The 16,703-nt window shown below is 40.5% G+C and overlaps 1 protein-coding gene across 1 annotated transcript in view; it reads right to left on the bottom strand.

Annotated features, from left to right (window-relative positions):
• Positions 1-4,247: 4,247 nt before the first annotated feature.
• Positions 4,248-16,703, bottom strand: part of LOC118112559 (F-BAR and double SH3 domains protein 1-like) — a 30,474-nt gene continuing 18,018 nt past the window's right edge. Inside the window, exons 16-20 of the mRNA XM_047340662.1 lie at positions 15,278-15,422; positions 4,974-5,074; positions 4,705-4,815; positions 4,390-4,536; positions 4,248-4,298 (exon numbers count right to left, since the gene is read on the bottom strand). Coding sequence (XP_047196618.1) covers positions 4,248-4,298; positions 4,390-4,536; positions 4,705-4,815; positions 4,974-5,074; positions 15,278-15,422 — 555 coding nt within the window. The remainder of the gene's footprint in view (positions 4,299-4,389; positions 4,537-4,704; positions 4,816-4,973; positions 5,075-15,277; positions 15,423-16,703) is intronic.

The raw sequence follows: 16,703 nt of genomic DNA, 5'->3' as shown, positions 1-16,703 counted from the left end.
GTAAATTTACATGTAGCATTGATGCAGACTTGATGCTTACTTTCATGGATCAACTCAACTCAAGGAAGCTTCAGGATTCTTTAACTATATTATTCATAAACATGACTTACTTGGAAAAATACAACATTATATCTCAAATTATACAGGATTAATTTTGAAAGTGGTCAGCAATTATGTGAAATACTGCTATAGTAAGAAGGTAAACTTGTCCTTCAGTCATGTCAGGATTTTATGGCAAATTTCTTGAGTTGTTTTATGATGAAAGAATATCTTTTTTTGATATACTCACCTTGCCTTGTTTAATTCCTAGTTGGTGATTTGTCAATAGATTCAAAGAATGAGTGGCAGCTTGTTGTTATTTCAAATCAACTAAATGTATGGACATAAAAACACAATTTAACCTTTGACTTACTACTACTAATGATATGCACAACCACAATGATGATTGTTTAAACAACACATACCAAGGCATGATAATGTGGTGTCCCATAGGCTATGTGAAAAAATCTCTTAGACTACAGAGTTATGAACCTTCCACAGAATAAACTCTGCAATCCTCAAAGCTGTGAATCTATAAATAATATAGACAATACATTTTAAAATAAGATATGTATTTCTAAGTATGATTTACAAGTCTGACAGTAAAGCATATAAGCAACAGGTGATGTTGTGCATTGGTTAGTGTAGCAGAACTCTCCTCTGATGCCTTTTGGTCCCCCTCATTTGCGAATACATTGAGCTCAATGAGAAATGTTAGAACATACCAGTGTCTGGCAAACTTCATTCTGTGATTCCAGTTGACAGAGCTGTCTTTTACAGGCATATGGCACTTTATATAAAGTCTTTATACACAACTTAACATATCATCTTTACTGTACAGTGTTATTCTAATGCCTCTGTTATTGTCGCAGTCATGTAGTTAAACAGTATATCCTGTAATAACAATCTGAAGTCATATGCCAGAGAACAGATTGTGTATGTCCATTTTGACACAGATCTAAGGAAAATATTTTTTTACAAGTATAGGATATTTATTATCAACACTGTCCAATGCAACACTCTCAAGCTCTCATGTTCCAACAGTGGACCTAATACTCTGCTGTGTAAAACTTGCATCCTCACAACAAGAGAGACAATCATCTGTCTGTTTTCCCACCATCAAAAAATGCAAGGTAGGCCTGTCACTTCCCCTAGTGGTTGGTCATGTAATAATGTTAGTTTTGTTGTGCTCATGGTGTCAGTGCAGGTGAACAAATTGCCCTTAACAGGTCAAATTAGGAGTTGGCTAGAAAATATTTATGAGTATCTAATTCTAATGAACAAAAACTTTAGAAATTAATTTCTGTATAGGGAGTCGGATTGTCCCTACATTTGTCATGAGCATGGTGACATCAAAGATATGTAGTTATTCCGATCTGTATTTATTTAGATTTGTACTGGCTGTCATTCAGTGAGTATACATTCCAGCCTCTGCAGACTGATTCACTAGAAATTGAAAAGAAGTAGTTTACTAGACACAGTTCAGAGGTTTCAAGTCTGAGGTCAATGTCATTTCCTGCCTTCATGGGAAAGCAACTAGAGAATTTGAAGTCTGCTGTACTAGTTTTTATCTCACTCTCTGTCTTCAATCAATCTTCCTGTTAACCATCTTAACCATCTTCATGTTAATATCCTTGACTTGAGGATGTTTTTTCCCCTGTCCACTTGTTTGTTTGTCGGGTTGTTTTCATGTTAGTTTGTCAGGATTGCACAGAAACTACTGAAGGGAGCTTTGTGGAAGGATGGGACACGAGAGAACTCTTTAAATTGTGGACAACGGGGCGTCTCCAGAATTTTTCACCAGTTACATCACCATTAACATCGTGAGATAGGGCATTTGTTTTGACATTTTCACTAATTTCCCAGGAAATAATGAATGGCTCTTGATGGGAAAAAAGGAACTGATATTTATGTATGTGTATTTTGATGTGATGATAGACTTTTTGCCCGTGGCAGTGGTATGTGCCCCATTGAGTGCCATTCTATTTGTGAACTTTGATCATGGTTTGCATGTCAACCTTTGCTGGTTGACATGCAAACCAAAGCAGCTGGTGTGTGTGATCTTGTTTAACCAGTTGAATAGTTAACCATACCAATATGTATAATTGGTGAATGCTAAATGTAAATGTGAATAAAGAGGACAATATATATTTTCTTTTAACTTGCCCGATGCAGCTACAGTCACTTAAGAAGCATAAGAAATGTATAGATGCATCATATATGTATTACACTGCACTGAAAATATAGAATAAATATGAAATGTCCTAACAGGGCAGCAATCAGCGTATCAGCCATATTATGCTCACGAAAGAGAACAATGTGAATCTATTTACTTGTCAATAAAGAACAGATTGCATTTGCATTGACTGTCTTTTATTTTTTATTAATAACCTCACAAAGTGCTTCTTACTCTTCACATTCACCTGTTCAAACACACATTTTTACACGGCTGAGAGAGTTGCCCAGTGTAGTCAGTATATCACAACAGGATCATACTGGTAGCCAAACTTGTTATTATGAACACTAATTTAATTAAATCAAATTCATAATCATACAATACATTGTAAAGACTTTTATTTTATAACTTTACAGATATGTAATAATAAGATTTCACACACAAAGTCACTTTATTTACATAACCCTCTAATCCAGTGTATGATTCTCAAAATATTTATAAAAACAACACTGTCTGCTGTAGTATTGGTGAATTTACATTTTGTCTTTTTAATATATTATAGTGTTCTTTGAAAGCATATTTTAGTACGGCACTATTTTATGTTGTTTTATATTTGTAGCTGTTAGAATCTAAGCTGTACTGCTGTAGGAAATATGTATTTGCTTATTAAAGTCATAATGATATCTTACAAAGTAATAGCTCAGTAGCCAAATACTAAAGGTACATTCTTATATTTTACATGTAACAAAATTGTCAATTGAAAAATTTCTCACTGCTTTCCAAATATATTGTGGACTCATCAGAGCATCTCGAGCTGCACCTGGGTGAGTGATTAGCAAAGCTGAGTCTAGTAGGCTAATCTCTCTTTGTAGGTTAAAAAAGTGGCACAGAGACCTACCACACAAAGAGGGGAGAGACTGGCAGAGGAGAGACCCAGTCTGAAACACAGCTGAGCTGAGCTGCCACCAGGTGGAGGTTATGAAGATTTAGGCTTGATTTATGAAATTTATGTTTGAGGTAATATTTCTGTTAATATAACAATGAAGTTGGTGAGTAGCTATCGTCTGGTTGATGTTAGGACCCATGATAGCAGGCAACTTTGCCACAGAGATGTTTTATAATATTAATTCTACCACAATGTTAATAATTTATCATCGCTATGCTTGTTGGAGCATGTATTTGTATTTGCATTTACTTAAGGTTTTGTACGCTCTTGGGGCGCTAAGTACCAGTCAATTCGGGAGACCAGATAAAGGACATGGGTATCCTCGGTCCTTTTGCCAACACCTACCAAGTACTTGTGTCAGAAAGAAAGTATTTGGGTGCCTTTGAATAGTCCACTTTGCTTAGCTAGGTTCCTATGAGATACATGACCATGCAGAAGCATTTAAGTGGCAGCCATGATAGGTTTGAGTTCTCTTAATTATAAGGAAAAGAGCTTCAATGCTTCCTAACTTACTGAACCTCCTTTACCATGGGAAACACCAGACCTTCATCTATGAAAGAAAAGAGAAAAATGCTGTCCCACAATTCATGGCGGCAGCAACACCTGGAAACACCCAGGTAAATATGGAAAAAAATAAACAGTTGTTTTATTCTCCTGACAAGATCCAGAACTGATGTAAATCCTAACATGGTCATCTGAGCTCCTGATTTCTTCTCTGTCACATCTGTCCAGTCATGAGTCACAGTGAAATCCTAGTTTACAATATCATCAGTTGGATTTCTTTTCCTTACTCCTTACTGCTTCTCCTTCACATCTTTCCTTGACCTTGTGACCTTTCCTAGCGGGATCTTGGAATAGTGATTAGGAGAGGTGATTATTTTGACTTTTCCACCGCAGCCCCTGTCTCAGGGATGAGGTGAAGGTTTCAGTGTTGGAGGAGGGGGAGGTGCTCGACACTAAAACAGTACAAGGGATGAGAGAAATCTGTTATCAAATACAGATGAGTATCCATACAAAAATACAATCTACAAATTTTGTCACAATAGACATATTGTAACATGATTCTTTTAACAGTACATACAGGTCTTAGTCGACTACTGGAGAGATCTGGAGATGTGTGGATGCTGCCCCCAGTTTCTGAGAAAAAACACAAAGACAAATTGACAACCATTACTACCTAAACAACTAACTACATTAACTACAGTAAAGTTTAATGCTACTCACCTACTGTAATGTTTGCAACCCTCAGAGGTAAGGGCTGCTGTTTGTCTTCCACACAGCTAGGGGGGGTAGTATTAAGTGTGGAACTACAGCCAGGAGTTGAGGGGATTCCTACTGTAGAAGAGAAGGGAGGCATGGTTGGGTTTGGGAGAGGCTGGAGAAAAAATAAAGATAGGGGCATCAAAGTCAAACAGACAACCAGCGAACAATATGATGAGTTGGGCAGAGGACAAACAGGATCAAGCTTCAGTCTTATGTGACATCGGAATCCTTCAACTGGAAAATAAATGGTTAAGAGGAGCAGTCAGGAAACCATTCTCACCTCCTCTTGTGGCTCCTCCTCATCCCCTTCATCATGTACGAGCTCTACCACCAACGATGGGAAGAGACCAATCCGTCCATTCAGCTCTCCCTCCCAAAATCCATCATCCACCTGACAATTTGTTTATGTAGATAACGTGGAAGGACACACTTTAAATAAAAGCTTTATTTTTAACTTTCAGCCACATGGGCCTTATCAGCAGCTGGAGTTGTTGACTGTAATTGTCTGTCAGATCCAGCATGTAGGCTATTATCTGTTACAACACACACCTCTCCATGTCGACAGCGCATCAGTGTGATTAGTGCCCCCTCCTGGAAGGAAAGCTCTTCTGCACTTTGGGCCTGGTAGGAGTAGAGAGCTCTGGCTATACCTGAAACAGATCAGACTATATTATAAGCATTATGAGCTATAGAGATAGATCACACTCAAAGGTTGTTATTGAAAATGGAAAGTACTCTGGGAAATGAGTTGGATCCTTAAATGGACAAAAAGTCAAAGATCTGTTCAAGTTCAGATACACCAGCTTTAGAAACAAGTAGAACTAGGGCTACGTTGTAGCACTAACGGGCCCGAGCACAGGCATTTTGAAGCCTGTTGCGGTTAGTGGAGAGAGCGATCAATGACCAAGCGCACGTCTCCGCGTTGCATGTGTTTTGCGCACTGCGGCAAGGACAAACGCTTCACTTCCTGCGTTCGGCGATGTTACGTCGATCCTTGCCTGCTAATTGCTCATTACGGTCCACGCTATCAATTGCACATCACACTGTGAAAATGTTATGTAAATCGAATGATAGTTGTAAAACAAAGCTTACTTCCTGTTACCAGTAGGTGGCGCTATGACACTGAGGAAATATTGACACAGAGCTGTTCAGGCTTGGACTCTAATCATGAGACAGAAGTTTGGCAGTGATAGGACTATGCACACTGGAGTTATGACAACATCGTGTCCTTTGGCGAAGGATGATCCTTCGCCGCACCGCAATGTTTACACGGTTTGAGGAAATGTCACGATTCTGACCATGGTCCAATGACTTGTCTCAGCTCATTTGAGCTGTATATTGTTAAGCAGCCAGGAGCAGTGCATCAAAGTATAAAACATGGCACTTCCTGTAGCCAGCAGGTGGCGCTGTGATTTTAAGAAATGATTTCTGTGTAGATGTCATCAGGCCGGGATTCTTGTCTTACATGTCTAGTTTGGACTCGATTGGACCTTGTATGTCCGAAGTACAGAACCTCATGTTTTGATGGCGTGTAATCAAACTTTGACCCCACGCCACAGTCACACCGTGTGACGAAAAATCGATCTTTGAGTTAGTTTTTATCTCCATCTTGTTGTGATGACACTCATCTCAATTTGAAGTTGATCAGATGAAAGCCCTGGGACAAGTTCGTCAAAGTAAAAATGCATTTACAAAGCAGAAGTTTTGTAGATTAGATGTAGAATCCATTGTTTCACCTACATGTGCTGACCCCAAGGAGCGAGGGCCCTTTAATACTCCTCGCACCTTTAACTTTACATTGAAGTTCTTAAACCATCATCAGAAATACAACTTTTCATCACTGTGTTGGGATAGAGTCGTGATTGCCATTTTGTCTGTGATTCAAAGTTTGAAAATGATCTGTTCGTGTTTGTTTACACCCTCCATGTCTTTTCCTCGTGTGTTTTTTTTTTTTATGTGCCTTTTACCAAATAGAATTTTCCTTAATCTTGTTGATAATTTGCAACAAGAATTTGATCAAGTGCATTTCTGAAAAAGATCTAAAACTTATAAAATGATATGTTTCCATGTAAATAAACGATGTATTTCATTGGCTCTTTTTGTGAATGTAAATCAACGAAATAACCAGTGTCTGCCTGTGGAATTACAGGATTTAATCTGAATTTGTTTGTTCTCTAAAGCTAATGTCCGATGTTTCCTCTTCACATTTGCAGTATGTTGTCCAACATCAGAGGTTAAAGGTTAACACTGCATCAAATGATAACATGAAGTCAGCTTAGAATCATGTTGAAAACTAAAGAATGTTAAAAGTTAAATTTGTTCAGTTTGATATCTTTTATTTCAGACTGTCAATTGTTGTATGGTCTACGGTTGTAAAATAATCAGATCATTTAAGTCAGATCAGTTTCACTCGAGTCATTTTGTGTCATGAATGGATTCATATAGAGACAACTAACTAACATTATTACGCTAGGGTCAGGCACATCCTCACTGGTTGTAAAATAAGTATCTCCTAAGGTAGGTATACGTTGATACACAACCAGATAATGCCGTGCAGCAACACTAGAAACTAAGTGAACTGCTACCAATGCCTTGCCATCCAAAACATCGAATGCAGTTTAAAGGACAACATTTATCCGCGAGAGGAACAGGAAAGAGAGGCCTCCTCCACTGGCCGGTAGTGGTCAGTTGGAGCAAGTCCGAGACTGGGAGATGCTGGTGGATGTGGGCCAGCAACTTACAGTCCCATCACATATTGTCACTACCACCCTAAGACCTGACCTGATAATCTGGTCTAATACCATGTGCATCGTCTACTTTTTAGAATTGACAGTACCCTAGGTGGATAATGTTGATGAATCAAATGAGAGGAAAAGGCTGTGGTATGCAGACCTTGCATTTGAGGCACAGCAATGTGGCTGGAAAGCAATAGCTTGCCCTGTGGAGGTTGGCTGCACCATTAGGTTGCACAAAGATCTGGAGATCCATCGACAAGCCCTGCGCCGGACCATAAAAGAAACATCACACACTGCAGAACGCTGCAGCCAATGGCTCTGGATCAGGAGGAAAGATCCCAACTGGGCCCCAAGATGCTAGGGACATGCACCCAGGTCTGATCAACCTGTGGTGGGCCTGCCTTAAAAGAGGATGTCTTGTGATTAAAAGACCTAAACACCTGATGACGCTAAGGTACACAACTGAAGATATGTCCCTAACATCCGCTGGTGGCCCCTAACTCCTGCTAACATCTAATGTTTTTTTAAAAGGGATATTCTACATCTTATCCTATATATTAAATCATATAAACTCTTGTTGCTTTTTACATAAGTGAGATATAAAAAACATGTTGCAGTTCCATCTTCCTGCAGAAATTTAACTCCAAAATTGAATTAGTTGAGCTCTCAAATTTCCTTCAAAATTAAGACAAACACAATCAAGTAACACTGTATCGATTTACGGTGATAGTCAGCAGCAACTGTGTCTTATTCTGAAAATATCTGACAGTTAGATGCTTACTATCGCTATTTGATCACCAGCCATAATGACGTCACTCTACTCTGCCTTATACAGCTTGTTGGAGCTAAGTTCAGGTGAACGTGCTGATGGCTGATGAATTAAAGGAAGAAACTAAACTTGCACCTGTGAAACAGTGAATTTTCAGCTTGTAAAACAGCAAAACTTTAGTCTCAGTGGAATAAATCCTGAGAACAAATTATTCGATTTTGAATCTTTTAATAATTGTTTTAAATATGGGAGGGAACCGGAGCACCTGGAGAAAAGCCACAACAAGACTTAAGTCTGAGTGGAATAAATACTGAGAGCAAATAATTCCATTTTATACATTTTATTCATTCTTATAAATGTGGGGATAACAGGAGCACATGGAGAAAACATATTTAAATTTGAAAGTGAAGCTATCGGAATAACATCATCCACCTTTTATCTCCGGAAGAAGGAAGAGAAGCCTGCTCTGAAAGAGGAGAAGAAGCCAGGCTTTTTGCACAGGCGTCTTTTCAAAGAGGAGCTAATTGATATCTCAAGTTCTGGATCTCTTAAAAGAAAGGAAACCAATAGCATCTCTGGACAAGGCCACTTCTTACACAACTCCTTGAAAATGACCTCGTCAAGGATTGTGTTGGGGTTGAAAGTTGAGTCAATGTCTTTGACCTCGGCCCATATTCTCTCCAGCAGATGATGACTTGTGTCTGTTATGTCGACATCAGTCCAGGTCACCTTTGCCTTATTATAGCTTCGTGTGATGAGCTGGTCCAAGAGAACACTGACATACATTTTACATCTGTCTGCTGCCAGCATCTTTGCAATCTTCTCCCTGGAGTTGCTGTCTGATGATGCTGAGTTCTCCTTTTCTTTGCTGACCTCTGATGATGTTGTCTGCTTCGATCTTTTCTCCTCAATGCTGCTGACCACTGCTGGTGTTGACTGCTTCGATCTTTTCTTCCCACTGCTGCTGACCACTGATGATGTTGACTGCTTCGATGTTTTCTCCTCAATGCTGTTGAACTCTGATGATTTTGACTGCTTCGATCTTTTCTCCTCAATGCTGCTGACCTCTGATGATGTTGACTGCTTCGGTCTTTTCTTCCCTCCGCTGCTGACCTCTGATGATGTTGACTGCTTCGGTCTTTTCTTCCCTCCGCTGCTGACCTCTGATGAAGTCTGCTTCGATCCTTTCTCCTCAATTCCGTTGAACACTGCTGGTGTTGACTTCTTCGGTCTTTCATTTCCTCCACTGCTGACCTCTGATGATGTTGACTGCTTCGATGTTTTCTCTTCAATGCTGCTGACCTCTGATGATGATGACTGCTTGTTTGTTTCCAGTGAGTCGATGGCCATAAAAGCCTCTGACACCCTTTTTGTGTGGCAGTTAACTTGGTTGTTCAGCCACCAGCTTATCAAGGACAGAAAACAAAACACCCTGGTCTGAATGTCTGCATATATGCCCCTGTGTGCATTAGTAACAGCCACCTTTTTCACTGGACCTGAACTAATGTCTGAATTCCTTCCAGGTGCGATGTGCGCATAGATGAGATCTGAAAGCTGTTCTGTGAATACAAGAACCTTTTCAGATGGAGGCTTTTTCAGTGTTTGGAATGCAGAACTTTCATTTCCACCTCCCGGCTTCTCCTTCTCCAGAAGCACAGCGTCAATACTAGCCATCAATGACTGTATCGTCAGCCTCCTATTGACTTTGGTCTCCTCCTTGAATTTTTCGCGACCCTGTCAGTATTTGAAGCGTCCCTGCTGTGGCAAAAGTCTTTATGAAAAGACTATTGATCGTCCTCATTCCTTCACTGATTGAGAGGTTTGGCTGTGGAGATTCCTTTCCATTTTGCTTTCCTTATTGATTGACTCAATAATTTCATCTAAAGCCATATCAATCTCTGGAGAAAACGATGAATTGAGAAAGAGGCTGTCATTGAACTCATTAAAGAAGTCTGTGATGTCAGTCAAACTATTGTTGATTGTTTCCTGGACAAGCTTCTTCCCACTGTCCATACTGCTTGTTGTTGAACCTCCCTCTGAGGAACTACCTGACTTGGAGCTGACTCCTGAAGAGTGGGAGCTTGAAGAGGTCCTACACATCCGAATGGGATCATCTGAAGCGTCCTGTTCCTCTGAGGAAATGGCCTGACTTCGCCTGCGCGATTGACACTCGAGCAAGAGTTGGATTTTTGCATCTGCCTTTAACGTCTCGCAGGCATAACAGATCATCTTCTGGACTTTAGCGGGGTTAATGAGGCGGGTTGGTATAGGCTTCTCAGAGCTCACACAGGTGGAGCTTGCAGACAAGGTGGAGTTGACAGTCTTCGTCACCTCCTCTACAACCAAGTCTGTGAGCTTATCCAAACTCTTAGACTTTGTTGTGCCTGGTGAAAGACTGTCGTTGAGAGTGTCGCCCAGAATGGACCGAACTTCTTCCTCAGACAAGGGTGCATCGGGACATCGCTTTGCAATGGCATTTGAAACGGTCGTCATTAACTTCAGCAGAAGATCTGCCAACATAAATGTTGTAGCTTCATCCGGTTTGCATGACTTCAACAGCTCCCACTGCTCTGCACTGATCTTCGTAAAAAAGGACTCGAAGTACGGGCGGACAGTCTCTACCTTTATATCCATTTGTTTCACTCTCCGAGTGATCTCCATTGCGACTGTTGTTTGTTTCAATGTGTGTTACGAATTGTTATTTTCGCTGTTCAAGATGTGTTTTCCAAATTCTCATGAAAAATCTCTTATCTTCTTTGTTCTACCAATTCGCTGGTTAGTGCAGACTGATTCTTCACTTCTTATTTTTCTGAGATAAAGAGCATCTTTAAAGAATAGAAAGGGAATTGAAGCAAAGGAGTTTAAAGGAATTGAAGCAAAGGGGGTTAAAGGAATTGAAGCAAAGGAGGTTTAAGAAATTCAAACAAAGGGGGTTAAAGGACTATGATGTGACTAATAGATCAAAGGAAACCATAAACTGTTCTGCCTGCTGCCGTCCAGCCGACGGTACCGCAGCATCCGGGCCCGCACCACCAGGCTCAGACACAGTTTCATCCCCCAGGCCATAAGACTTTTAAACTCCTCCAATCTGCAATAACTCCACTAAACCAGCACCTTAGCACAATTGCACTATTGTTTTTTTTCTTTAGGTGTATATATATATACACCTAAAGAAAAAAATCTGTGGAGAAAGGTATTTTCTTCTTCATCATTCCTGTGTATGCTGAGTGAATATTATAGAAGTGACACTAAATCTGATTCTGATTGTGTTGCAAGTTGATTTAGCGCAGCATCACACAAGCCAAGAAGTTAAAACCTGAACAATACGAGCTCTTCACAGAAATATCAGTAGTGGCATATGTACCAACCAGTAACTAACTAAAAGCTGAAGAGCAGGTTCACACTGAACACATGGGGAACATTATGCTGCCTGTACATTCTACACACTAAACCTTTAAGGTTTCTACATTCTATTGGCCAGGTATTCAGTATCCTAAGCATCCACATTTAGATTTAAAGATGGAAAAATAATTACATTACCAGAGTTTAAATTGATAAAAAATAAGAGTCGGGTTCACAACTACTGAGACAACCTATTTGAGAAAATAGGTTTAAGAATAGAGAGGATGACTGTGGTTTTCCAGGCATGGGAAGTCTGAGTTTAAATCAGTTATAGCAACTCAAAACTAAACTGCAATGTGCTGGATTGGGGAGCGTATGAATGTTGTTTAACTGAAGTGAATATCAGGGACTGAACTAATCTCCAAGTCTCAGTGTCTCCGACTACACCCTGATCTGGACTCAGCTCCACCAAGAGAACAACCACAGCCAGCAGTGGTGCAGCCTGATGACCAGTCGGACACTCAGCTGCTACCGCTGCAGAGGGCGCAGGCAGCAGCTCCAGCCGTCCCTAACCTCTATCCAGACTCCGACCTTGTTGCAGCGGAGGATGTGGACAGGCTTCCAGCATACACCACTCCATATGTGGCAGCCCATATTCCACGGCAAAATGGAAAAAGGACAATTCATGGCCTAAATGCAACCTCGCAAGCACCGAGGGGGCGCTAGTCAGTTATTTTGCCACGCCCATTCCTTAAAACCATCTGAATGTCTGCAGGGGGGGGCTGTTGTTACACAAATGTAGTTTGAGGGAGGTTGAACCTCCAACACCGAAGTTATAGTAATTTCGTGTGTCACGGCGAGTTGATGAACTTTGACGCCACGCCACTATTATGGCGTTTGATGAAAAGTCACAGTAATGTTATGCCTACATTATCAATGTCTTGAGACCCATTTGATACAGTTTGACATGGCTGCGAGCAGTGGGTGAGGAGGAATACCTCCAAGTGTAAGACGTTCCAAAAACAAGACATTTCTTGTTTCCACCAGGGGGCGCTGTGATTTTAAGTCAAGATTTCTGTGTAGATGTCATCAGGCCGGGACTTTTGTTTTACATGTCTAGTTTGGAGTCGATTGGACCTTGTATGTCCGAGATACAGAACCTCAGTTTCAGTGTTGTTTGGTAACGCACAATGCACAAAGTTGTTGTCGTGCTCATGTCCGTCCGTCCATCCGTCCGTCCAAAAAAAAATACGGACAGACAGACAGATGTCCGTCTGTCCGTCCCAAAAAAAAAAAATACAGACAGACAGACGATCAATGACCAAGCGCACGTCTCCGCGTTGCACGCGTTTTGCGGACTGCGGCAAGGACAACGCTTCACTTCCTGCGTCCGTCCACGATGTCGATCCTTGCCTACTAATTGCTCATTACGGTCCACGCTATCAATTGCACATCACACTTTGAAAATTTTATGTAAATCGAATGATAGTTGTAAAACAAAGCTTACTTCCTGTTGCCAGTAGGTGGCGCCATCACTATTATTACATACAGACATATAGATCAGTTCAAGTAGGGGCTCTGATGTAGCGTGAGCAATTTTGTGTCAATTGGACAATGTTACCACAACTTGATTTTCACGCTGATCAGTAGGTGGTGGTATGACCCTGAACTAATATTAATATATGGAGCTGTTCAGGTCAGGATTGTGATCTTAGGTCAGTAGTTCGGAGCCGGTTGGATAATGCAGAGTGGATTTACAAAGTACTTCCTGTTTCATGGCGAATCAGTAGGTGGCGCTATGACACTGAGGAAATATTGACACATAGAGCTGTTCAGGCTTGGACTCTGATCATGAGACAGCAGTTTGGCGGTGATAGGACAATGCACACTGGAGTTATGACAACATCGTGTCCTTTGGCGAAGGATGATCCTTCGCCGCACCTCAATGTTTACACGGTTTGAGGAAATGTCACAATTCTGACCATGGTCCAATGACTTGACTGAGCTCTTTTGAGCTGTTTATTGTAAAGCAGCCAGGAGCAGTTCATCAAAGTAAAAACATGTCACTTCCTGTAGCCAGCAGGGGGCGCTGTGATTTTAAGTCATGATTTCTGTGTAGATGTCATCAGGCCGGGACTCTTGTCTTACATGTCTAGTTTGGACTCGATTGGACCATGTTTGTCCGAGATACAGAACCTCGTGTTTTGATGGCGTGTAATCAAACTTTGACACCACGCCACAGTCACACCGTGTGACGAAAAATCGATCTTTGGGTTATTTTTTATCTCCATCTTGTTGTGATGACACTCATCTCAATTTGAAGTTGATCTGATGAAAGCCCTGGGACAAGTTCGTCAAAGTAAAAATGTGAAAAATGTGAAAAATGGCCACTAAAGTCAAAATGGCGGGCTTCCTGTTGCTTTTTTCCAATTGCACCTCTGACCTTTTTTGTTTGTCTGGTCATGATACACCTGGGCTACGATTTTTGTGAAGATCGGTGAAAGCTAACTGAGGGGCTTTTCCTTAGATGGCGCTGTTGAGCAATTTTTCCACGCCCATTTCAAATTACTCCAGAATACAATTACCTTTTGGGGTTTAGAATTCCCTGCAAACTTTGGTAACAATTTGAGCATGTCTAGGCCCTGAAAAAGCCCCAAAAGGGAAATACAAATCCTTCGAAATACAATAGGGCCTCCCACCGGAGGTGCTCGGGCCCTAATTACTGCTCTCTGTAAACAGAAAATACTTTTGTTTCAAGTTTGTTTTATGTTTCATTGTCTGGATGCCCTTTGTACCTAAACCTTCTTGGTCTCTGATGTACGGTGGCCCTGAGAGCTCAACGCACTGCAACGTCAGAAAACACATGCAAGTGGACAAAACACAAGCAAAGTAAGAAAACATCTTCATCAATTTGTCAACACAACACAACACATTACAGAAACACGCTGCAAATACAGAAATGCGTTGCAAATACAGAAACGCGTTGCAAATACAGAAACGCGTTGCAATTACAGAAACGCGTTGCAAATACAGAAACGCGCTGCAAATACAGAAACGCGCTGCAAATACAGAAACGCGTTGCAAATACAGAAACGTGATGCAAATACAGAAAACGGAAGTGTTTCCAGAGGACACCTAAAAGTGATGGACACGTCCGCTTGTTGTTGCTGACGCAGTTTGGAGTTGTTAAAGTCGGTGTCCGTCAGTGATATTGGAAAATTAGCTAAACTTATTTTAATAAATAATAAACTTTATTACTTCAGATGTCTACTGTTAACCCTCTGAGACCCACTGGGCTTTATATGATATCAAATATCATGTTGTCTTTAGAGCGTCATGACTCCTCAATGGTCTGAGCTAGAGACATGCCGTTTTCTCCTGTTAAACTGAATAAACAGCGCTAACAAGCAAGCCCCTGTTTGTGAGTAATTTACAGCACTTAGCATTCACATTCACAGTTTTCCTTTTTCTCCATGTATTGTCCATATTGTGGAACTGGATTTGTTGGATGTATTGGATGTTTTTGTGGCTCCTGTGGCAGCAGTGTCCATCACTTTTAGGTGTCTCCTGGAAACACTTCTGTTGTCGTTTTCTGTAATTGCAGCGTGTTTCTGTATTTGCAGCGCGTTTCTGTAACTGCAGCGCGTTTCTGTATTTGCAGCGCGTTTCTGTATTTGCAGCACGTTTCTGTAATGTGTTGTGTTGTGCGTAATGTGTTATGTTTTCAAATTGATGAAGATGTTTTCTTACTCTGCTTGTGTTTTGTCCACTTGCATGTGTTTTCTTAAGTTGCAGTGTGTTGAGCTCTCCGGGCCACCGTACTGATGAGTGCTTCTGGTTGAATGACTATAAGAAACTTGGATGCTAACCTCTTTGGTGGTTGATTAGTATCTGACATGTGTCCCCATTACAACTGCATTATATTGTACAATATGTGCATGACACGAAACATAACTAAGTACTCATATGTTTAGTGCTAGTATTAATAACACATATTAAGTGCTAACCTCTGCTCCTTGCCTTCTCTTTATTTCCAGTGGATGAGGTGGAGCTGAAGGAACAGTCCAGCTGAGCAGCGTCCTCTGCTTGTAGACACAGGAACTGCACATAACGCTCAGGAACATAACCCACCTGACCACATGAGTTACACACCTGCACAGAGACATGATCAGGTATCCAGCGATATGAATGAAACACTGGAAAACATACAATATGCACTGTACAGCACATAATAAAAGGCTAGTAGATCTATGTATATATGTTGATAAGTTGTGCACCATTATCCCAAATGTTTCCAGTCACTTTAAAAACCTGAAAAAAATCTATGATTTTAATGATTTCATTTTGTCACCTGTCGATGGCATTATATCCTCTATTTGTGCATACTTATCAGCATTGTGTTTGTGTGCCAGAATAGTAAAAATGCATATTTCATCCAATTTAAATCACATAGCTCGGCTCGCAGCTCCACAGGGATGTCCTGTCCACTGCACAGCATCAGAGAAACACTCATTTAACATGAAAATGCTTTTTTCATGTACATTTGTATAAATCTGGGTAAAAATAACATCATTTGGTAGTGCCACTTAAATGAATCTGGGTCATGACATGACCTATGAACTTAGAGCTGAACACTTGTAATTGGATCTCTACGAATGTAGCATCCCCAGCTGAATGATGGTCTGACTCTCTTTTACTGATGGTTCACAATACTTTATTTCCATCTCCATACATGCTGTGATAAGTGTGAACACACATAGAAGGAAAACAAAACAAATATTACTTCCCTTATGTACTCATAAACGGCTTGTATAGTCCTTTAAAGTTGTGATATTATTAACCGACTGTCTTTTAGATTGTCCTTCATAAGGCTTGACTTTAACATGAATTTATACAAACATAAAATCCCTATGAACTTAATAGCTATTTATCTTAACAAAATAACAAACTCTTAATAGAGGGCTGCATATAAACAAATTCAACTTAAATAAAATGATTTGTCACTTTATAAACCACATCATATTATCATAAACATAACGACAAATTATTAGTGTGAATGATACACAGTCTCAGTATGAGCATACTTTGCCCCACGTATTGTACAATTAAACACACACACACACACACACAAGTGGTAATGAGCGACCATTTTTACCCACGTGTGTCAAAGCCAACTTACACACAGTACAACTTACACACAGTGATGTTGATAACTTACACACACTCACACAGTTGTCCTTAAACTCAGCAAAACTGCAAAAGTACGTTTAGAATTCAGTCTATAATAATGACAATAAGAAATCAGCCTGTGATAGACTGGTGACCTGTTCTTGTACCCTGCCTCTTGGCCAATGTCAGCTGGGTCTGACAATGCTTCTTTATAACCCTTAAAGGATAAGTGTTGTAGCTGATGGATCGATGGATGACATTTTT

This window comes from Hippoglossus stenolepis, chromosome 7, assembly GCF_022539355.2.
Source record: "Hippoglossus stenolepis isolate QCI-W04-F060 chromosome 7, HSTE1.2, whole genome shotgun sequence".
Taxonomy (NCBI): Eukaryota; Metazoa; Chordata; class Actinopteri; order Pleuronectiformes; family Pleuronectidae; genus Hippoglossus; species Hippoglossus stenolepis.
The sequence above is the reverse complement of the archived record's forward strand: the minus strand, read 5'-3'. Positions and strand labels throughout refer to the sequence as shown.